Here is a 23,015-nt window from a genome sequence, read left to right as displayed (position 1 = left end):
CTTCCATCACCATCCATCAATATCCTCCATCATCAACAACAACTACACCTTCACTCCACCTATTTCATGATACTATAAACAACTGAGATCATGGGCGCTGCTGAATCAAAATTATCATTCAAGAACAAGGTGTTCAAATTGGCTGGAAATGATTCAGAACCTCCAATTCCAACTAATGATCCTTATTGGCAAATGTTTTGGAATGATCCTGAAAATGCCGAAGATATCTTCAATCTGTTAACATTTTCTGATATCAAGACAATAAGAGATACCAATAAGACAAACTTCTTGAACTTGATTAGAATAATTACCATAAAATTGATTGAAATTAGTACTTCTAAAAATTTCCCTCATTATTCCAAAAATTCAACAAAGCAATTATTAAATTGTATAAGAACTTTGACAAGATTGATACCCTTTCTTTTTGAGAAAACTGAATTACAAGAAGATATTAATAACATTTTTTGGAACTTGGGTTATAATAATATTGACTTTAAAGATCCTTTCAATGGTAATAGCGCAATTAGTTCAAATGCCACAGTTGGTTCTTTCACAACAGATACGAATAATTCATCGTTTTCCAATTCAAGTACAAAAGCTAATATAAACTTACCAATCAACAAATCACCTTCTTCTACAGATGTTAATGTTGGGGCTCCTTCAAAATTGGTTAAGCCTTTAGGTGAGCAATTGATCCATACTTTAGTGGATTTGTTATTTATGAATAATTTCACATTAACTGAGTCCCATGCTAAAGGTGTTGAATTCACAATTTGGGAAATCGGTATTGGTTCAAATGGGAAATATGAGAATCCAGATCCAGAAATTGACTCAAATAGATTAGAGGTCCTAAGATTGATATTAACTTTGGTGTCTCAAGGTTTATACACTTATCCAAAGCAGATCGTTTCAACAGGTTCAAGATTTTTAACAGTTCTTGTCTCTACTATTGGAAGATTGAAATTTTTAACGTTTATTTGTTCGTTGTTAAACTTGGTTTGTCGGTCTTGTAAAGCTGATAATGATAATAATGGTATGGTTTATACGGAGAGTCAATATTCTGGGAATAAATATGTTGCATTGAGAAGAAATCTTGTTAGTTTTGCTCTACAGTTATTAACAACAATGATTGTTTATCCATTACCTACAAGTGATACCAAATTTTTATATTCATTAAACATTTTGAGTAATAATGAAAAAGCTCATAATTTGGTGAGGTCATATTTTGGAAGATTGCATAAAGAGAATGAATTGAGTTTTATATTTGTTTCTTTTATCAATTTTTTGAATAAGCCAATGGATCAAGCTGTGGAGAATGAGTTGAATCCATTTAATCTACTGAAATCAAACTTTTCACCAACTTCAGCATCAAACCTAACAAGCGGATTGAATTCATCAACAACGTCATCATCTGCAAACTCTTCATTACCTGCATTGTCATCTTGGACACCTGAAATTGTTATCTTTTTATGGGAATTGATTCAATGTAATAAAAATTTCAAGAATTATGTTTATTCCAAAAAGATTCCTGAACTGTTGGTAACATTATTATATTACATTAAACATTATAAAGGATTTGAGCTGTGGAAATCAAGTTTGATTAGAATAATTTGTTACTTTATGATTTATCTGACTTCAGATGAAATAGTTGTTGCTAAATTGTTAACACCAATAAATCCAAATTATTATCATAACCATTTACCAAATTTCTACAAGATAAGTACCTCAAATCAACCAAATAATTTAACATATAGAGATTTTCTTATTATCCAAATTTGCAACACATTGATTAATGATGAGTTTGATACCATTATTACACCAAATTTCTTTGAATATCTTTACAATTTGATACCCATCAAAGAACTTGAAACTCCAACAGTTCATTACAAGACCAAAAGTATCCTGTCATACCATTCAAGTTTATCAATTGTCAATGTTGTTGCTAAGTACAGTACATCGTCAGTGCTGAATAACAATTTGAAGTTAGATCTATTGGCATTGGTCATTAGAGCTATTGCGCATTCATGTTGTCGTTATCATAAGGAATCAAGAACTTTACTATATGTAATCACCAAACATGAACAGATTTTTCAAAACTTATTATCAGTTATAGAATCATTAAAATTAGAAACAGAATTAGATGATATTCAAGAGAATGAACACGAAGATGATGAAGAAAATGAAGAAAGTGATAATAGAACTGAGAGTCCAGGTACAGATGACACAAGATCTCAGTCTACTGTTGGTGGTCCTGGTGATGAGAATGATGACTATGATAATAACAATTATAAGACTAGAAACTCTTCAAAAGATGAATTTGAAGAAATTCTTAGACCAAAACCTCCAACCGGTATGTCATCTAAAGCCAAATCCAAATTACCGTTAGATGCTCCATTAACTAAAACTTGGGCTGGTTACAAATCACTAATTGTTATTTTGAAAACTATAGAGTTGATAAAACTTGAAATTCCAAATATCCAAGAAACAACAAAATCAGAGATTGTGGAGAACCTGATAAAGATTGAAAGTATTAAAGACTATGATTCCAAAATTGCCAAGATTGCATCAAGTGAATTTTTACCAAAGACTAAATTTGAAACATTAAAATTTACTTGGTCAGCTATGTCATTAGGTTGGTATGAAAGCATTTTATGGGGTGATATCTTTTACCAAAACAATACAAAAGATAATTCACAAAATGTTTGGTTTAATAAACGAAGTTCAGGAATTTCAAACATTAAAGAAGTTGCATCAAATTGGGGGTTCAGCTGGAAATCAAGTGCCACTCCAATCGCTCATCAATTTGATAATTCAATTCTACAGTTGAGTATATGGAATGGAACTTTTATTAGATTGTTCAAAATCAAAAAACCATTAGTGGAGAAGCCTTTAGTTGATGTTAATAACCTGATGAAGAGATTTAGACTGAATAGTACATCAAGTATAACAACGCTAAACACGTTGGATTCAAGAAATTCAGGGTTGAATAGTCCAAGACATGAATCTGTATCAGGTTTCAATTCTCCAAATCAATTGACTCCAATCAACTCAAGACAATCTTACACTCCAAGAAATTCCATTCATATAAATAGTCGTCAAAATTCATTTTCAAACGCATTGGATAGTCCATTCAGTTTAAAATAGATGAATTTATTCAGTTCTCATGGGAATCAACCCCGTTATTTTTAATTTATACAGATAAATTTTGAACAAAGCTTGTAGCTACAATTGTCCGAGTAATAAAAAAGTGTCCTTACTTCATAAAATTCTGTCCAATGTTATAACTAATTGTCTTCCTGTAATCTTTGGATGCGCCATAACAATCTTTGCATCAATACCATCAATCAACCTAATATCCTTCCCTGTGATTATTTGAACAGGGTCAAATTTTTGAAACCCAAGAGCATCATCATAATTCAAATCAAAAATCTCCACAATATCTTCACCAATACAAATCAAAAAATTTTCTTTTAAGCAAACTTTTGAACATTTGAATTTGAATGGGAAAATAAAGTTATTTGAAATTAATTGACCGATAGTATCAATGACTATAGCAAATGAATCATAAATCAAATAAAATTGTGGTTTTTGAAAGACTTTAACCATTGTTAATGGTTTGGCGCTTGACGAATTCAACTTCTTTTTAATTAAATCTAGTTCTGTCTTAGGTTTTTTCAAGTATTCAATAAATTTTGGAATTGGTTGTGATTCATTAAGGATTTGAAATGATAAAATTTCAAAACCTTTAGAGGTATGTAACACAAACATACTGTTGAAAATAGAGATACCAAAACAATCTGAGGCATATTGAAATCTCTTGTATAGTTGGAAATACTGGAAAACACCAAACGTATCCATGATTGGAGTGTAAACTTTAAATCTTGATCCAACAGTGGAAATTGAACTCTTCATCAAAAATAATAATTTTGTATTATAATAAGTTCCAATTTTGAAAAAAGAGACATCCCTTTTACTTAATTTCTCACCAACCGTTTGTCCATCATAATTTTGGTCATAATAATTCAACAATAATGAGACGATGTTGAAGTAGTAGAGTGCCTTATCAGCCAATATAACCATCAAACTATCCAATTGTTCAACTTGGGTGATTTTCCCCAGCTCTAATACCCTTTTCCAGCCCTTTGGGTTTTCAGCTTCAGTGATGTATAAACCGAAATTCAACCCCAATACATAGAATGAACGATCTTGGAAATGGAATGTAGTACCACATGAAACTTCACTGAACATCAATGGTCTAGTTACGTCTGTAGATTTATCAGCTTCAATTGACTTCAATGCAACATCAATATTGGATCCAGCAGCTAATAATGGTAATTTTTGTGGTTGTTCTCCTTCCTCATAAGCAAACTGGTCAGCTAAAATTGATATTTTAAAAGGTTCAAATATTGAATTCTTAACTTTTTTAGATTGAACTTGATTTATTGAATGGAACCAAGAATCTCTTTCAGCTAATGTTTCTGCGTAAAAAGTGTATGAAACATTTTGACCAGTATATCTAACTTTAAATGGATAAATTTCACCTTCTGTACTTAGGTTAACATTAGAAGCTGATGCAAAATTTTTGGTTTCAATTTGTAAAAATTCAATTGGGATTGGTTTTTCAGAAATTTTATAATGCTCATCCTTTTGAGGTTCTGTGATCAACAAGTAATTATCTAGTAAGATCAAATAATAGTTTGAAGTTATCCATTTTTCTCTTTTCCTTGTAACAGCACCTTCTTTGATCAATCTTCTATTAGGCTCACTTAATTTCAAATCATTAGCTAAAACATTATTTTTCCAGGTTAAGCGGCCAGCTAAAAGTCTCAAATGACGATTTTGCAAAGCAGAATCTTGCATTTCATCAATTTTCCTATTCAGTTTATTAATTTCATCTATTGCATTCTTTAACAAAACATGATCCATATCATTTTCCCTTGTTTTCTTATAAACTGAATTCAAAGCCAGTGATAACAGTTGAGTATGTCCAATAAACCCACTAAAGAAAATTCTATTGTGATCCAAAGATGCCTCCATAACTTTAGGATTTTGATCAACTTTATACAACCACTCAGCAAATCTTGATTGACGATTTTTCTCAAATTTAATCAATTCACGAACTGTTGCCAATTTCTCAGTATATTTTAAATATGGAACAGTAGCAGCAGTAGCCCAGTTTAAGAAAAGTTCACCAATGTTTGTAATGAATTTCCCCTGTGTGTTGATTCTGTGCAACAGAGGCTCCAATAAATGCTTTTTATGAATATCAATAAGTGGTTTGACAGAATTGAAAGCATCATTATAGAACTTGGAAACATCTGGTAATAATTGAGGGTTTGCATTTTTAAAAGATTGTCCATACTCTCTGATTTGGATTTCACCTAAATTAATGATATTTTGTTGTTGTCTTATTAATTCAAAAATGTGACTTTGTTTCTTAACTTCAGATTCATCCATTTCAACTAAATCTTGTTCAGTGATGTTCCAATATGAAGTCCATTCACCTAATTTGGCTACTCCTGATTCTTTTGCAGGTACTGTTGGGACTGGTGGTTGATATATGGTTAATGAACAACGTGGTGAATAGCACTGATATAATGAGCTAATATTATGAGCTTTTGAATAGCATCCTGTAAGTTGAGGTAATACACCACTGACATTTACATTGTCCATAAAATGAACGTTGTCATTATGATCAAAGTAAATAGCATTTTGCTTTTCAAAAGAATTCAATATGGTTTCAATATTTGCATCAATTATAAAATTGTTCAACTTTGGAGAATTGTTGGAAATCATCAATTTCAAAGACCTCTTGTATTCATTTTTGGAAATGTTCAAACCTTCAGACCACTCATTAACTAAACTCACTGACCATTTGAAAAGTTCTGATAATAATTGAATATTTTCACATTCTTTAAAGTGAGAAGCCATTAATGAATATGAAGAGAAAGGTAACGAAGGTAAATTCAAAGAGTCTGGTAATGGTGGGAGCCCCTTTTCGCCACCAGTTTGCCTGCTTGTTATTGTTGACCCTCTTTGGGGTGGTTCATCTGGAATAGGTATTGAATCAGGGTCAAATAATGAGGTAGTTCTTGGGATTGGTGGAATTGTGGAAACATTAGGAACTTCAGGAACTATTTCAACAGCACTTGGAGGGGCTGAGATGCTATCCAAATCATCATTCTCATCCGCAGGTATGATGTTTAATGAGTATGCGGAATTCCAACTAGTTCTATGGTCATAATAATCAACTTTTGTTGGTGAGGATGATGGTGATATCTTTAAAGTTGAATGGGATGACATGGATGGCATTAATCTAGGACCAGCAAGACCTTTGGTTGGTGAAGGTGAGTTTCTTGAAGTTCGTTGCTGGTCAGTGTTAAACTGAACTGGCGACTCTTGCATAGTGGAAGGTGTCAACGTTGGAATGTCAGGTAATTTTTGAGTATAAGCAGAAGTTGGAGAGTCCATAAAGCTAGTGTCATTTTGTATAGAGTACTGATTGCTTATAGTATTGACCTTCAATGGTAATCTTCTTTGAGAGGTTGGCGATGGGGGTTGTTGATTGTATGATGGAGATGAAAATGGAAACGGACGAGGTCCAGTAATAGGGCTTTGGTGTATCTGCTGTACTGGTGATGAATTCAATGGTTGTATCTGTATTGGAGAGCTCATGAAGCTTGATTCATTCTGATTCATAAAGGGCGAAGAGTTGGGCATGCTTCTTTGAGGTGAGCTATTGAATGGGTCAGGACGTGGAGGAGTATTGAATCCTCCAGGATTATAATTAATTTGTGGCCATTCTTGCCTTACGCCATAACCAGGGCTTGAGTTAATTGAAGCTGATAGATTTGGATTTGAAAATTTGTTTGGTAATTGTCTTGGTCCCCTTACTCGACTTGTAGAAGGCGTTGATTGTAATGAAGTTGAGTTGGGAGCAGTGTTGGTATTTATGAATGGAGTCCTTTGAAATGATTGAAATTGTTCTTTTTGATTGATACTTGATATATGTTGGTCAATTATATGTTGAGGAGGTCTCGTGGGTAATGGGGGACCAGGTATTGGTGGTGCTGTATCCAAGGGCACAGAGTCCAAGTGCTGTATGTACGATGAGTACGTTGATTTGTTGAATTCTTCAAGAGACTCCACTGGATCCCATGCTAGCTCTGTATCTGGATAAGGCGCTCTTTGTTGGTTGTCGCCAAAACCATTTCTTTGAAAGCTCATCGCGGTAGCTAATTTTTGTCAACAACAAACTTTAAGCAGCTGAAATCAATTGAATGTTATTGGTAGTAGCCAAGTGAGTACAAACACAAGTAGAAAGTGTTTCTTAGCTGAGTTGACAATTGGTCTTGTGCTGTGGAAACAATCAAGATGTTTATTTGTTTACAATTTTCAAAAACACACGGTCTAGCTGACACGAGTAGCGATGGCAGACAGAATAAAGGCTGTGAATAAGGTCCAAATTGATGATTGGAGATCATTTGAAAATTACAAGGAGAAAAGATGTTTGCTGTTGAGAGGCAATTGGTTGGAATATTTGAATTCTAGTTTCTTGCAGACTTGCTGACTGTGGTCTTGTTGTGGTCAGAGCAATAGAGATCTTTATCAGAGGTTCTGCGAGAGGCTTAACGACTGAGCTCAAACTGCACACAAATATTCCTCGATCATACTTATTAGCCTTTATTCGATATCTATTTTGATTAGGGTTGGATCAGATAATGATACTGTGATCTCTACTACGATATTCAGCATCCAAAGCATTCTCAAGACCTCAATCATAATAATAAGCTCGAGTCCATAGATTTGACTCTGATTATAGTGTCAAAATGAAGGTTCATTAATAAGCCATCCACTAAACAATATTACACACAATGCTCCAATCCAGGGGTAAACCACACCCAAAGAACACGTTAAAGAACCCAAAATAACCACTTTCTAACCACTTGCACCTCTAATCTCGACTCCATCGATTCTCCCATCTGATTTCTTTTCCCTGCTTATTCAAATCTCATCGCTCTTTAAAATTTTTTTTTTGTGCAGCGTGCAACACTTTTTGCAGGAAAATTTTTCGTCTATATAAACAGACACACTTCACCATAATCAACTTCAACCACTTCTAAAGTTTCTCTTTTTCTGGCAATCTGGCAACTGCCCCAATACTTATAACTCTCACACAATCAACAACATGTCATTCAGAGACCCAGCTACCGCTTTAGAACACTTGAAAACTTATGACCGTAAAGATGGTTTAAGTGTCCATGAATTGATGGATTCTGTTGCTAGAGGTGGTTTAACTTACAATGATTTGTTAGTTTTACCAGGTAAAATTGATTTCCCATCAAGTGTTGTTTCTTTAGAATCAAAATTGACCAAGAAAATCACTTTAAAGACTCCATTTGTTTCATCTCCTATGGATACTGTCACCGAATCTGAAATGGCTATTCATATGGCTTTATTAGGTGGTATTGGTATTATTCATCATAACTGTACCGCTGAAGATCAAGCTGAAATGGTTAAGAAAGTTAAGAAATACGAAAATGGTTTCATTAACGATCCAATCGTCTTAAGTCCAAACCAAACCATTGGTGAAGTTAAAGCTTTGAAACAACAATTAGGTTTTGCTGGTTTCCCAGTTACTGGTAAGTTTTTTTAGCATTTTCCACTAACATATCTCCCCAAAATGATTTATGAAACACCCAATCTTTTTTTAACATTTACAATGATGATTTTCTTAAATTAATAACTTTCGTTCTACCGATAACGATCAAACGATCGTGGGGAAACAATTTATATTCTGACAATTAATAATCATTTTGGGAATATTGGAAAACAAGATAATAATCAAGATTTTGGAAAACTAACAATCATTCATAGAAAGTGGTAAAGTCCCAGGTAAATTAGTTGGTATCTTAACTTCTCGTGATATTCAATTCCATGAAGAAGATGATTCAAAAGTTTCTGATGTTATGACTACTGATTTAGTTACTGGTCAAAAAGGTGTTACTTTATCAGAAGCTAACGAAATCTTGAGAAAATCTAAAAAAGGTAAATTACCAATTGTTGACTCTGAAGGTAACTTGGTTTCTTTATTATCAAGAACTGATTTACAAAAAAACTTGAACTATCCAAATGCTTCTAAATCCGCCACTTCAAAACAATTATTATGTGGTGCTGCTATTGGTACTTTAGATGCTGATAGAGAACGTTTACAAAAATTGGTTGAAGCTGGTTTAGACGTTGTTGTTTTAGATTCTTCTCAAGGTAACTCTGTTTTCCAATTGAATATGATCAAATACATCAAGGAAACTTTCCCAGAATTACAAGTTATCGCTGGTAACGTTGTTACTAGAGAACAAGCTGCTTCTTTAATCGCTGCAGGTGCTGATGGTTTAAGAATTGGTATGGGTTCAGGTTCCATCTGTATTACTCAAGAAGTTATGGCTTGTGGTAGACCTCAAGGTACCGCTGTTTATGGTGTCACTCAATTTGCTAACCAATTTGGTGTCCCATGTATTGCTGATGGTGGTATCCAAAACATTGGTCATATCACTAAAGCTGTTGCCTTAGGTGCTTCTTGTGTTATGATGGGTGGTATGTTGGCTGGTACTACTGAATCTCCAGGTGATTACTTTTACCGTGATGGTAAACGTTTAAAAGCTTACAGAGGTATGGGTTCTATTGAAGCTATGCAAAAAACCGATGTTCAAGGTAATGCTTCCACTTCAAGATATTTCTCAGAATCTGATGCTGTCTTTGTTGCTCAAGGTGTTTCAGGTTCAGTCGTTGATAAAGGTTCAATCAAGAAATATATTCCATACTTGTACAATGGTTTACAACATTCTTGTCAAGATATTGGTGTTAAATCTGTTGAAGAATTGAAAAAACAAACCAATGACGGTGAAGTTAGATTTGAATACAGAACTCCATCATCACAATTAGAAGGTGGTGTTCATTCATTACATTCTTATGAAAAACGTTTATTCAACTAGGTTGTTTGAGTATTCATCTAGATCATATTGAGCATATCTTGTGTTTTTTCTATGTCCATTTTTTTGTTTGTTGATGTGTGAAAAGTTATAAAAGTTCTTCATGACTTTAATGACTTGTACATATATTATTATTATTGAATTTTTTGGTGTTTTAGTTTGTGTTTTTATTTGTAATTTCTAATAGAATAGATAGTTTGGGGTTTTCGATTGATAAGTGTTAATTGTAGTGAAAAGTAGGGAGAGTTCGATTTGGATGAGAAAGGTCAATTGATGATAGCGCCTAAGTTGAGAATAAGTTGGTAATTGGTATATCATTGATCTGAAAGCACCAAAAAATTAAAAAAGTTTCGAACAATGGAAAGTTGATAATAGTAAAACTTAAAGTTAGATACATACAATTCCAGGATAATCAATGCAAAATCACTACAGTCAATAATCTAAGAAATTACAAATAGTTTTTTTTGTTGTGTTATAAGTTCAAGTCAATTTAAACAGTTTCTAAAATTTCATCTTTGAAACCACCAGCAACTTTTTTACCTTTTTCTTCAGATGAAGCTTCACCGTGTAAAGCTAATAAAGAACCTAAATCGAATTTTGGTTGTTTTAATAATTTAACTTTTCTGATGTGAACATTTTGTAATGGGAAGATACCTTTAGTAGCTTTTTCCATTTCACGACCAATAACTTCTGGAATCAATTTTGAGGTTAATTGAGCTAAAGTTGAGTTTTGAACTTCTTTGGTGATGATGTTAACCATTTCTTTTCTGATAGCTCTGATGTGAGATGATTGAGCATAAGTGGTTTTTTTGATTTGGTTAGCTTGACGTTTGGTGAAGGCAATACCGAAAACTCTGATAACGTAGTCATCTGAAGTTTTAACAGTAACGTTAGCTTCAATCAAAGTTTGCCATTTTCTAACTAATGATCTTAATTTATCTGAAGTGAAATCCATACCGTGGAAGTTGGTCAACAAGTTTTTACCTTGAACTTCATCAACTCTTAATTTAACATTTCTGAAAGAGTAATCTTCAGAACCTTGTAAATCAGCTAATGAAACTTCAACAACACGACCTTTCAAAGCATCAGCTGCGTTTTTCAAACCAGTTGATTTGTTGACTAAAGTTTTACCAACGTTTCTGTTTTCAAAGGTTGATGGAGCTTTGATATCAAACCATTCTTTTCTGGTGAATGGATCGACAACTCTCTTCTTAAGACCTTTTTTACCTTTGGAAAGTCTCTTATTTTTACCAACAGCCATCTTGTTGTTATTAATAAGTGTGTTGTACTTCTTCTTTCAATAGTAGTATTGTAACTTTTGATGAAAAGAGTGTTGAAATTTTTATGAGAGACCAGGCTCCAAGCGGTAGTACGCTGCCCAAACCCAAACACAGCGAAGGCCCAAAAAAAAAGCGTTCACTATGGTGTGGCGCGTACCCAGAACAGCCAGTGGTGAAAATTGGCAGCGTCTGTTTTTTGCGTGGTGCTGGGAGTGGGTGTACCGGATGTTTTGTTGTGATGGGAGAGAAGTCACAGTCACGCTTTAAAGAACACCTGAACACCAAGCATTATTTATCAGGTGACTAGAGAATTACCGCATTTGGAAACCCTAAGCTGATTACGTACAAAACGTAAACATTGATATTCTAAGTCCCATGTTTTGATTTGATAAAGGAACCGGATTCTGCTAAGCATCCCTCAATATACGTCGCTAAGCCATGTCGACACCTCCAGTGCCGCCTCTTCATAATCATCAAATTAGACATGCGTGAGTACAAATTCTTCTCCTTAACTTGTCAACTGAAACACTAACAACAGTATGTCTAGAGTTCAAGTCAAAGTTGCACTGATTGGTGATTCACAGATTGGAAAGACCTCTCTGATGGTGAAATATGTCAACAATTCGTTCGATGAAGATTACAAAAAAACCCTTGGTGTGAATTTCATGGAGAAAAGCATTGAATTAGGCACAACAGATATCAAGTTTTCAGTCTACGATCTAGGTGGTGCTCAAGAATTTGTAAACATGTTACCGTTAACTACAGATGGTGCTGTTGCAGTCGTATTTTTATTTGATTTAACAAAATTACAAACGCTTTCAAGTATTAAAGAATGGTTTAAGCTTGTTAGAGCTCAAAATAAAACAGCTATACCCATGTTGGTGGGTACCAAATATGATTTGTTCTTAGAAATGCCAAAAAGCTACCAAGAGGAAGTGACTTCTCAAAGTTTGAAATATGCAAAGGCTATGAAATCAAGTCTGATATTCACTTCATCAAGTAATTCAATTAATGTTCAAAAAGTTTTCAAGATTCTAACATGCAGTGCATTTGATCTTCAGATTAGCATCCCAGAGATTTCAAATGTTGGTGAACCTATACTGCTTTACAAAGATCTATAACATTCAATTTAGCATAAAATTAGTAATAATGATACAATATAATAGTACAAAGCAGTTATATAAATGGGAAGATAACGGAAAACCAAATTAATAGTAGAAAAACAGATTTCAAATATAAACCAAACAATAATAATCAACTCACCACCTTACTCTAATTAGTGGAGCAAATACCTAGTGAGTTAGCCACAATATTCAATTTCTAATTCAGATGTCACAAGATCTATAAAGTATTGTAGTGATTTTTCCTTTTTAAAAACTGAGGTGATTTCTTCATCAGCAATGTTCAACTTAATCAGTGATTGTCTTTCAGATTTCAAATCCTGCTGAAGAACAATCCCGGCATCAATCAATTCATTCAAAACATAAGCAAAACCTTTTGGTCTAATAATAAAATCATCATACAAAATGTTCAAAATGGTTTTACCTTCAATGATAAATTTAGATTTATCCTTTGCAGAATTCATAGTAACAATTTGTTTAACTTCATCAATGACATCACCCAATGAATTTTCAGCTAAGCCGGATTTTCTCTTTCTTGTTAAAATTGAAATTAATAATAATTTACCAACAAATGATAGATCAGTGATGTATTTGGACACAGGAGAATTAGTGATTTCGTTTACTGCCTTATTGATATGTAAAATTTGAACATTTAGTTTATCAGAATTACCAGATGGTCTACCAGCAGAATGATAATCAGCTTCAGCTATCTCCACAGCACGACGACATATTTTTAAAGCACGTCTAGCATCACCACTAACACTTGCAACTTTTCTAGCTGCAAATTCAATAGCATCCTTTGTCAAGACAATATCTGAATCATCAAACACTTCTAATCTTGCTTGAATGATTTGTTTCAAATCTTCATGTGTATAACCAGGGAATTGTATTCTTGATAAACCCAATCTTGATGATACTTTGTTTGTTAAAACACGTTCTGGTAAATCCATAGTATTTGCAACTGCAATAACAATCAATTTTGATTTTTCATATGTTGGCCAATTGAAAAAGTTGTACATAACGTTTTGATTTTTAGTAGCAATTTGATCCAATTCATCCATCAAAACAACTAATGGTCTTTCAGTTTTACCTTCAGCAAAATAAGTGTCCAATTCTTTTTGAATATTGGAAGCTGTAACTTTTTCACCATTTAATTTTTTCCATAGTAATTCAAAAGATGATTGTGGAGACAATAGTTTCATACCGTTGATTTCCAAGTAGTTGAATTTGTTCTCACCATTTTTATTGAATTGTTTAGAAAGTTGTCTAATGACTTCACGAACAGTAGCTGTTTTCCCAGTACCTGGCGTACCACTGATGTAAACACAAGTACCAGTTTCAGATTGAATAGCAGCTTCAATACTTAAATATAATTGATCAAATTGTTCTTCACGGCACGGTAGTGATCTTTTAGAAGCTTCAGCAGAGGCTTCAAGGCTAGATTTGAATTTTTGTAAGGCTGGTTGGTCACCATTTTTTGCTTGATCAACACCCTGAGCTTGTTGTAATTTAGCTAATGAAGCTGGACCAATGTTTACCTTTTTCTGCTTCTTCTTTTGCTTAGATTGATACTTAGCGCCTGATGGACCTCTTTTTCTTTTGTTTGGTCTGAATTCATCATCATCAGAAAATAAATCCTCTTCACTCTCACTTTCACTTTCTTCTTCATCGCTACTGGATGAAGTATTATCTTTATGGCTCGTAAAAGGTTCAATTTGTTCCAACACATCATCATCCTCATCATCCTTATCATCATCCTCAAAGTCTGACACAACATGTTCTTTTAATCTTCCTCTTCTTGCTTCGTTTTTAGTTGGAGTCTCTCCATACTTTCTAGTAGATGGTTTTGGATGTTTCGTCACAGGTCTAGGCCTTGTCTCTTTCTTTGGTGATGGTTCCTTTTTTGGTGAAGCTGAAAGTGCTTTTTTCTCTTTATATAGAGATTTAACAAAAGAATTTCTCAAAATCTCGACTTCATTGGCCTCATCTTTGATCATACCCTTTTGAATTGTTTTTATATCCACATAATCACTATAGATTTTGTAATATGTGTCATAACCTCTGCGGCATAAAAATGTATTGTCCTGGTTGGAATCATCAATAACGATACTGTTGAATTCCTCTAGGTTCAAAACATTAGCCTTCTCAATAATATCTTCAACATAAAGCCTATCATCAACACCAGTTAGGAACAATTCTTGGGGAATGGTTTCTTTAGGTGCATTTTCAACTTCATTTCTTCTAAGATAGTTCAACCCTCTAAGCACAATATAGTCATCAGTCCCCATTTGAGCATCTCTAACCAAACAGACCAATGGCAATCCACCATCAGGGTCGTTCACCAAAATAGAATCACCACCTTTGATTTCCAACCCATCTTCATCTCTTCTTAAGATTAATTTGGAATCACTAGCACCAGATCTTCTAGATCTTCTTGAACCTTTATCAGCGGCTTGAGGCTCGTCGAACGAGAAACTCCACCCAGCAAACTTTGGCTTAGTAGTTGCCATGCTTTTGTTGATTACCTTCAGCAAAAAATCACTCTTGGTTCTTGTGAATTGAGAGGGATACGGAGCTCAGATAGCTTTGAGTTGACTTGTTGATTGAACGCGCGCTCCTGTTTGTTGTTTACAATTTTTCTTTTCTCCTTCTGGTTTTGCACGGGGCAGATTGCGGGATCACCATGGAAACTCGGATTTCTACTAGGAGCAGATCTTTTGATGGGAGAGATGCTCAGATTTAAATTTAGTACGTTAGAATGAGGATGAAGGAAGCAGATACTATGACAAATGCTAAGATGTCACAGCGTAAACTGGTAGGGGCTAAAGTCAGGGAGGCCAAATCCTTCGTGCTTGATCTGGTCCTCAATATGGACACCAAATCTAGAGTTACACAGGCAGTTAGACTCATATCCTCATTCCTTAGCATCCTCTTGATCATAGTGTTACTAGTAGGAGCCCACAACAACCCAAAATCCATATATGTTGTCAGATTGGACACTTCAAAAATTGATGTTTCAAAAGGTCTGTTCAGTGCCATGAGAAAAAGTTTTTCACATAACGAGTTGCTGGATGATCAATTTGGTGCTGGGTTAACATCCTCTGAAATCTTGATCTTGTCCCAATATGCTGAAAAACAGGTTGAAAATGCACCGGATTATATCACATCCTCATTATATAGCTGGTGCCGTACTTCATATTCTTATAAAATACAAGGGAATTATTTGACAGGTGATTCATATTCTCTCAAGATTTCCAATAGAACCACATATTGTTCACATCCAGTGAATTCATATTTTTTTGATTATAGAAGTTTGTTATCTCAAAGTCATTTTGAAATTATTTTGGAATACGCCTATGGTGATACAGGTGGTAATGAAAAATATATCGAATATTTGAAGAAAAGAGAAAACATGGCATATGCAGGACCTAAGCTTTTAATATTTACTGCTGTTTCACAACTTGCACTGATTGGGTTATTGCTGGCTTACTACAGTTTCAAAAATGATGGTACAGATATTTCGAAATTGATAGGTCATATAAGTTCAGGTCTATCTTTGGCATCTTTCATTACTTGTGCTATCGCCTGTATATCCACAACTGTCATTTACCTACAATTCAAGTCAAGCATCCGTCAAGAGTTATCACCATATGGATTCACTTTGAAATTAGGTACAACATTTTTTGGTTTATTATGGGTTATTTTCTCTCTGGTGCTACTATCTATGACTTCATGGGGCGGTCCAACATGGTGCGCGCCACCAGCGCTTGAGTATGATGAAGACGTTGAAAGTCAAATGGAGATGTTTTTACAAAACACCAGGGATGAAGATGAAACAGAAGTCACCACTGCAAAGCCAGCAAAAACTTCAACAAAGAGATTTAAATTTGGGAAAGATAAAGTCACTACTGCAGAAGTTGAAGAATCCGATGAAACAACTCCGTCACCTTCAAACTTTTTAACAAATGAAGAAGAGATACTGTTGAAATCAAATGATAAGATCTTTCGGTCTGGAACCTTTAGATATTAGCCCTAGGTATGCGTTAGCATTTGTTGTTTATTGTTACGGGTTGGCTTTGTGGTAATTTTATAGGTTTTGTGGCTAGTTTATTTTCCCGGAGAAATTAAAGTCAACAAAAATAGAACCAGAAACGTCAGAAGATAAATGGAAAGCTCAACTAGCCTTTGAAAGAATCAATCAACCATTGGGATGTCAGATGACCAAGATCCAGAAGAAGCTGACGCCTCTATACTCAGAGAATCAGAGAATGCTCCTCTTCCTAGCCACCCAGAATTTCCACTAATTGAGGCATCCGTCTTTCCTCAATCATCAAAAGACAATGAGAAAGAAGTGGATACAAAGAATGAACCAGATACACAATTGAGCGAGATATATGGAGAAAGTAGGTTTCAAGCTAAATATAGACAATTGTTGAACAACAAGCAAGATTTCATGTCTTTTTTTGGAAAAAGCGCTAAACCCAAATCACCAGTATCCAGCTACAACTCACCAGAACCACTACTGCCTCATCATGCCACTAGTAACCCTCTTATATTACAAGATCCAGAACATTTGCTATTTGATCAAGAGATTGCAAACCTCACAGAAGACGGCTCTCTAAAAGATAACAGTTCAACAATCAATGGGAATGTGGCTCCCAATACCACTGAGAGAGATTTAACGGGACTTAAGCTACTAGAGGCTAGATCAAATAGTATTGATGAGGTGATTTCACAGTTGTATCAAAAAGAAAATGATAGTACAGACGAGTTTAATCATGTTCGTGATGCTGGAATATTGGATAAACCTCACACTGAGAAGGAATCATTTTCAATGTTGCTTAAAGATAAAAGAGGCCCCATGAAATATTTGATGGCAATATTTTTGTTGATATTATCACTTGTTTGTGCTTTAATATTTAGCAGCTTCCCATTATTTTCCTGCCAGCATAAGAATGGAGCATGTTTCCCTCAATTGACTGTTCAGATTACTGATAAGTCACCTGCAGCAAAAACTGCGTTAGTTACTGTTAAGGAGGCGTTGAAAGTGTTAACGTATTTGGCCATGGATTTCGGTGATTCCTCAAGTGAATTAGATTTGATTAATAGTAGGCTTGATACCTATTATCAGGAAAAAGTAATTGATACATTTTCAGTGAATACTCTTTATCAGTTGAACTTTTTGGGTTACTGTCGTATTAGTTCAAGAAAAGGAAGAAATTTTTGCATGAAAAGTTTTGGTTTAGACCTTTTATCAGTGTTTGTTAGGGATGCAGGCGTTCAATTGGGTGAATTAACTAGAACTAATGTTGATATAATGGGTGACAGTTTTGCCATTGCTTATGAGTTAGCCATCACAGGATTTAATCAATTCACAAACAAGGAAAATCATTCAGTTGAATACATTGACTATGCAATTTTGTTACAAAAGTTTAGTAAAGGCTTGGGGTTCTTAACGGTTTCACAGTTTGTCATAGGATGTGTCTTATTAGCTTTTGCAATATTGCTACTGGTTCTCAAGTATAAATTTGTTTTGAAAAGATTGAGCATGTCACAGAGCTATATAGTTAAAAAATGGTTCTTGATTTCAATGGTGAGCTTATCATTTCTCAATTTATTCACTGGGTTTTTGATTTGTTCATTGACTTTTGAGTTTATTTTAAGGCTATCAGAAGTTGGGCAGAATGTTGGTATTGCAAATGTCAATCGGGCTTCTGGTTTCTCTTTTATATGGATTACATTTGTGTTTGAAGTTTTCACCTGTTGTTTTGTTATTTATTTGGCTAATGGGTTTAGAAAACGGATGTTTTAAGCCCTTTAATCTTTGTTTGGTTTGTTATGTATTGTCTAGATGAATTGATGTATTGATTCCATTCATTGACCCCAAGCGTAGTGGACTATGACGCCTAATAAAATCTTAATCAATTGTGTCGTCTTAGCTTTTATTCCAGGTGATCTGGTGGTAATTTCGATTTGAAGCTGTTTGTAGACAATGAAAACCGGTTAATTTGCAAATGTTCAGCTATAATTAATGTCTATTACACGTCCACCTCGAGCTTGTTGAGCATGGGGACATTGAACTGCTGAACTCTCTCGATCACAAGAATAAACGTTGAGTGCCATTCATGACTCAAGACCTATTTTTGGATATCGATTACATTTGGACGACGAAGCCAATGTAATTTGCCTAGTAGATCACTCGTCTATAGCTATTATTACATGTAACTGCGGTTTGATCCTCGCTCCAGCCCAGCTAATTACAAGCAGGGAAGCGCTTTGTGAAAAATAACGATGAAGGCACAATCGTGAAAGAGGACATACAAAACTGCAGGGTTAAGGGACCAAGCAAGCTCCAATTGAGCCAAAGTTAAATTCAAAAGCACAAACAATCATTTATCAAATGAGCCAAATGGAGCTTGTAAAGCTCACTTACGATATTATTGTTTACGAATCACCACTGAAGTCTAGCTGTGTACCTTTTTTGCCAGCGAGCCCGGCATTCCAAAATCTTCTGTATATCCAGCAGCGCGTAACCATTTCAATCTTCAAGCAAAGTTCAAGTACTGAACTATACTCAACGCATGAATTCAAATATCAAAACAAATTTAGAAACAGACAGACATCTCGCTACAACTCTTGGAAGTCTATTTTAAAAATGTGTCACTAGCTGGCGGTGAACGAATGCTTCGCCCAAACACCGGGGCCTATTATGACATAAGCAGGCGCGAAAATTTTGTAGTGTACCGGCTAAATATTTTTGGAGGCTGGTAGTAGCTAAAATTAGAAGCGTGCATTAATTAAGTTTTGATCTAAAGTAAACATGAAACTGAAAGTAGTTGATCTGAGTATATAAATTAGACTACCTGCCCATTTCAATCTATGTTTCTACTATTTGGTTGAATCATAGTTACTGAACTAAGAACAACAACAACTAACGTTCTTATATTAATCATTTGCATCTCATCTCAAATCATTACACTTTAGCGCGCTGCTTATTATTCAAATTAAATCAGGTTTACAACTTATAAAAAGTTAACAATTATTGAAAAACAAAATGGTTTCATGTGGTAGATTCTTTGTTGTGCTGATACCGCTGATTTTCTCAATTGGTGCTCTTGTTTTGGGTGCTTTAGCCTGTGCTGGTTCAACAAAAAATATGAATCCAGTCAACCAAATCTACATGTTTAGATTGAATGTCACAGATATCAATCTTTCGTCTGTGTTTTCTGGGGTCTCCATACAAGCAAGTGATATTGGTTTAAGTGATATTTATTCAATTGGTATGTGGGGTTATTGTAAAGGTGATAATGATAATGGTAATTATCAAGTGAAAAATTGTTCAAGTCCAAAAGCTATGTATTTGTTCGATCCTGTCAAGATTTTAAGTGAAGATTTGGATTCAAACTTAAGTATGAATGATTTGAAATTGCCAGATAAAATTGAAAATTACATCAAGACTGCTAAAATTGTCTCCAAAATAATCTTTCTCACTACAATAATTGGTGTTGTTGGATCTTTTGTTACTGCTGTTTTAATTCTATTGTCATTCTGCTCACATGCTGTTTCATGTATCGCTACAATCTTTGGAATTATTTCATTCTTAGGGCTAGGTATTGGTGCTGCTGCTTCAACAGGTGCTTATTCAATTGTGAAGAAATATTTCAATGATGCTACAAGTGAGTATGGTATCAGCGGTACTTTAAGTAATTACAGATTTTATGGGTTGATTTGGGCAGCTACAGTTGTTGCGTTGATTGCTTGTTTCTTGAACTTTTTTGCTATTTGTTGTGGTAGAACAGCTTCAAGAAGAACTAAAGTTGTTGAAGTTGAAAAAGAACCATTTATGGGTTACCAAGAAAGAAATGTTGTTTAAACAATTTATTGGCTTCATTGAAAGCTGCTTCACTTTTCTACGATTTTATTTTTAACATTGAGGGTTTTTTTTATGGAGTTATGAAATTGTCACGTTCGCTTATGATTTATAGAGTTTATAGTTATTCATGCTTTTTTTTTGTTCACAAGTCCACACATACGTAGAATGACTATCATTACTACATTTATTCTTTACCATGCAATCAATTTGGTTTCTTTTTAGTCTATATCGTTACAAGTGCATCTTCTGGTCTGTAAACAATCTTCCAATTCAAGGAGTTTATCACTTCACTATTTGGGTTTTGTAGAGCGGCTTCATCAAGTATCAAATTTGCATTAAAACCTAACCATGATCCCCAAATGGTTCTAGGAGCACCTCCAATACTAGGAACAGGTGCAGGGCCACCTATATCAGCAGTCTCACCAAGTTTAGTCTTACCAGTTTCATCAAATCTGACTTTACCAGATAAGTTTATAACAAATGTACCTGTACCAGGGATTGAATGATAATCTAGTGAAGTTATATTGTGTTGAGATCCTGGGAATTTTAACCAATGTTCTTGAAAAGCTAATTTACCACCTATTGGATTTCCATTTAGTATCACTGGTGAATTCAATTTAAGCTGTGGTAGAAATTGTGCTTTGTATGAATCTAAGTTCAATTGTGGTGAGAATTGTTTGTCTAATGTTTGAAATAGTTCTTTTATGTATGCCTCTAACTGAGTTCCTGTAGATTGAATTTGTTAGATTAAACGTGAACTTTTTTATGAATTAAAAATATTGATTATGAAAATGCATACCTTGATCCACCATTTTGAACTATAGCGTTGTATGTTTTGAGTGTTGAGTTAAGAGAATAACATCATTAGAATGTGTAACTGTTTTAACTTGATCCACCTTGAAAAAAAACTTTGAAAGGAGACACACACAAAAATGAAATTCATCTGTTTATGGAAATATCCCGATTTGGCAGGAAAGGGCCTCATAACCAGAAGTTGTATTGGGCTGGACAATAATGGTTCTACATTTTCATAAAAAGCTCATGAGCCTATACTGAAGTCAATTGATAAAGGATGATTTGTGAGAAACCTATGGTTCCCTCTGACTTTTCTCCACAGCTAGCATTTGAACAGGCTTTCGGAGAACATGTGCTGTTGTAATTTGTTTCGTGTATCGTGTATCCGTCAGCCTCATAGGGTCCTGAAAGTTTATCTCGGTCTAAAAGTTGTGACAATAGAATCATAGATTGTTAAAACGAGTACCTACAAATGACGTCAAACTTGGTCATCATCTACAAGTTGTACAACAAAGAAGACGAGTGCACTTTAGACCATAAGAGAACATGGTGTCGGCCATCGGCTTGGTGAAGTTGTTTTGAAGCTGGAAACGTTTTCGCTTTGTCGTACAAAAACGAGGGAAGATGCTGAATACTGGTCACTGCATAACGTCGATCAACCAGAACAAGATTCCCACTGGAAAGCAGAGTACAACATATTTACACACGAGAACCGTGATTGGCTGACGGAAAAGGTAAAAGATCGACTCAATCTATAAGTTTTGTGTTCTGTGTTCTGTTTTCATCACTCATGATATCATTTCGATGTTTGTTCAACCAAGGTGATAACGTGGGAAGGCTGTCCAAGAAGTATATAAGCTTCAGGAAACTCCAGGTTGATAGGTCGTGCTTCCCATTCCCAAAAGATTAACTACGTTCTATTACATGTTATTCAGAATCTTGGTTTCAATCTACATTTTCACATTAGCCGCTTTAGTCCCAATTCTTGGTTCATTAGCTTTTGTTGGGACATCTTCAAAAGATACAAATTCTAGCTTCACCAAAGATATTTATACTTTCAAGTTTGATTTCAGAAATGTTTCATTTTCAAGATTCATAGGCCCAAACAAATATTTTTGGAATATAACAAATCATTTGACCCTTGAAGAATCAGGTCTCAGTCAGATCTATACCTTTGGGTTGAGAAGTTATTGTAAAGGTGATGTGGTTGATGGTGTTTATATTCAAACTTACTGTTCAGGAACTCAAAAGTTGGGTGATTCAACGATAGATGAATTGAACCCATATACTATTTTTTATCAAGATCTTCAAAATGCAGAAAACAGCCTGTTAAATGAGAATAGAACTTATGAATTGGAGTTCCCATTGCGTGCTCGCTATTTTGGGAATGCTTATTATAGAAGAAGTTTGAAAGTTAGTGCTTATGGAATTTTAGTGGGTATTGTTCTCTCAGGAGCTGCGCTAGTTCTCTTTGCTATCCCAATGTTTTATTGGAAGTGGAGGTTCTTTTACATCTATGCCTATGTGTTATCAATAGGGTCTTTAGCCGTTTTACTAGCTGGTGGAGGTGTTGCTACGAAGCTATGGGCTGATGCTAAAGATGCGTTCAGAATAGGCAGTGGTATCTACAGGATCAGAGGTAATTGGGGTAATGGTACTTTTTGGAAATTGTTATGGTTGGCGATTAGCATTCAAGTTACTCTATTGTTCACGATACTCATAATAATGTGTTGTGCAAACCCTGATACCTACGATGTGACTCAAAATGAAAAGAATGAAAAGAAGCACTCTAATGGGGCTAAAAAAGCGAATAAAAGAGCAAAGGGAAATAACCACTCGTTCAACAACGAGAAATCTAGTTGGCTATTTTCAAAAAAGAATCGATCCGTACAGAAATCAAATAACCTGATCCAATATGATGTTTAGAATAGAAAGTCATAAGTCTTTAACGTGTTTA

The 23,015-nt window shown here is 34.6% G+C and overlaps 10 protein-coding genes across 10 annotated transcripts; 6 read left to right on the top strand and 4 right to left on the bottom strand.

The window, feature by feature from the left end:
* Window positions 1-90: 90 nt before the first annotated feature.
* On the top strand, window positions 91-3,144 carry ECM30 (Ecm30p; the record flags this gene model as incomplete). Its single annotated transcript, XM_019184459.1, has 1 exon — window positions 91-3,144. One exon carries the CDS (start codon window positions 91-93, stop codon window positions 3,142-3,144), a length of 3,054 nt encoding a protein of 1,017 aa, XP_019041918.1.
* Window positions 3,145-3,258: 114 nt separating this feature from the next.
* Window positions 3,259-7,227, bottom strand: TUS1 (Rho family guanine nucleotide exchange factor TUS1; the record flags this gene model as incomplete). Its single annotated transcript, XM_019184458.1, has 1 exon — window positions 3,259-7,227. The coding sequence occupies one exon, from the start codon at window positions 7,225-7,227 to the stop codon at window positions 3,259-3,261; it is 3,969 nt and encodes a 1,322-aa protein (XP_019041917.1).
* A 919-nt stretch (window positions 7,228-8,146) lies between these two features.
* On the top strand, window positions 8,147-10,191 carry WICANDRAFT_88480 (IMPDH/GMPR family protein). Its single transcript, XM_019186154.1, has 2 exons — window positions 8,147-8,642; window positions 8,878-10,191. The coding sequence occupies exons 1-2, from the start codon at window positions 8,189-8,191 to the stop codon at window positions 9,990-9,992; spliced, it is 1,569 nt and encodes a 522-aa protein (XP_019041916.1). The 5' UTR covers window positions 8,147-8,188; the 3' UTR covers window positions 9,993-10,191.
* On the bottom strand, window positions 10,159-11,284 carry RPS1B (40S ribosomal protein eS1). Its single transcript, XM_019186153.1, has one exon. The coding sequence runs from the start codon at window positions 11,248-11,250 to the stop codon at window positions 10,480-10,482; it is 771 nt and encodes a 256-aa protein (XP_019041915.1). The 5' UTR covers window positions 11,251-11,284; the 3' UTR covers window positions 10,159-10,479.
* Window positions 11,285-11,793: 509 nt separating this feature from the next.
* TEM1 (Ras family GTPase TEM1) lies at window positions 11,794-12,390 on the top strand (the record flags this gene model as incomplete). Its single annotated transcript, XM_019182653.1, has 1 exon — window positions 11,794-12,390. The coding sequence occupies exon 1, from the start codon at window positions 11,809-11,811 to the stop codon at window positions 12,388-12,390; it is 582 nt and encodes a 193-aa protein (XP_019041914.1). The 5' UTR covers window positions 11,794-11,808.
* Window positions 12,391-12,553: 163 nt separating this feature from the next.
* On the bottom strand, window positions 12,554-15,341 carry ORC1 (origin recognition complex subunit 1). Its single transcript, XM_019186152.1, has one exon. It carries the CDS (start codon window positions 14,898-14,900, stop codon window positions 12,570-12,572), a length of 2,331 nt encoding a protein of 776 aa, XP_019041913.1. The 5' UTR covers window positions 14,901-15,341; the 3' UTR covers window positions 12,554-12,569.
* A 1,259-nt stretch (window positions 15,342-16,600) lies between these two features.
* Window positions 16,601-18,202, top strand: SMA2 (Sma2p; the record flags this gene model as incomplete). The annotated part of the gene is made up of 1 exon (XM_019183057.1): window positions 16,601-18,202. The coding sequence occupies one exon, from the start codon at window positions 16,601-16,603 to the stop codon at window positions 18,200-18,202; it is 1,602 nt and encodes a 533-aa protein (XP_019041912.1).
* Window positions 18,203-19,444: 1,242 nt separating this feature from the next.
* WICANDRAFT_25003 (SUR7/PalI family protein) lies at window positions 19,445-20,263 on the top strand (the record flags this gene model as incomplete). The annotated part of the gene is made up of 1 exon (XM_019181083.1): window positions 19,445-20,263. The coding sequence occupies one exon, from the start codon at window positions 19,445-19,447 to the stop codon at window positions 20,261-20,263; it is 819 nt and encodes a 272-aa protein (XP_019041911.1).
* Window positions 20,264-20,486: 223 nt separating this feature from the next.
* MTR2 (Mtr2p) lies at window positions 20,487-21,189 on the bottom strand (the record flags this gene model as incomplete). Its single annotated transcript, XM_019184065.1, has 2 exons — window positions 21,063-21,189; window positions 20,487-20,989 (listed from the first exon to the last, which is right to left on the bottom strand). Exons 1-2 carry the CDS (start codon window positions 21,073-21,075, stop codon window positions 20,487-20,489), a joined length of 516 nt encoding a protein of 171 aa, XP_019041910.1. The 5' UTR covers window positions 21,076-21,189.
* Window positions 21,190-21,982: 793 nt separating this feature from the next.
* On the top strand, window positions 21,983-22,984 carry WICANDRAFT_60758 (uncharacterized protein; the record flags this gene model as incomplete). Its single annotated transcript, XM_019183056.1, has 1 exon — window positions 21,983-22,984. The coding sequence occupies one exon, from the start codon at window positions 21,983-21,985 to the stop codon at window positions 22,982-22,984; it is 1,002 nt and encodes a 333-aa protein (XP_019041909.1).
* Window positions 22,985-23,015: the final 31 nt, after the last annotated feature.

The sequence above is a fragment of the Wickerhamomyces anomalus genome (assembly GCF_001661255.1).
Source record: "Wickerhamomyces anomalus NRRL Y-366-8 unplaced genomic scaffold WICANscaffold_1, whole genome shotgun sequence".
Taxonomy (NCBI): Eukaryota; Fungi; Ascomycota; class Saccharomycetes; order Phaffomycetales; family Wickerhamomycetaceae; genus Hansenula; species Hansenula anomala.
The sequence above is the reverse complement of the archived record's forward strand: the minus strand, read 5'-3'. Positions and strand labels throughout refer to the sequence as shown.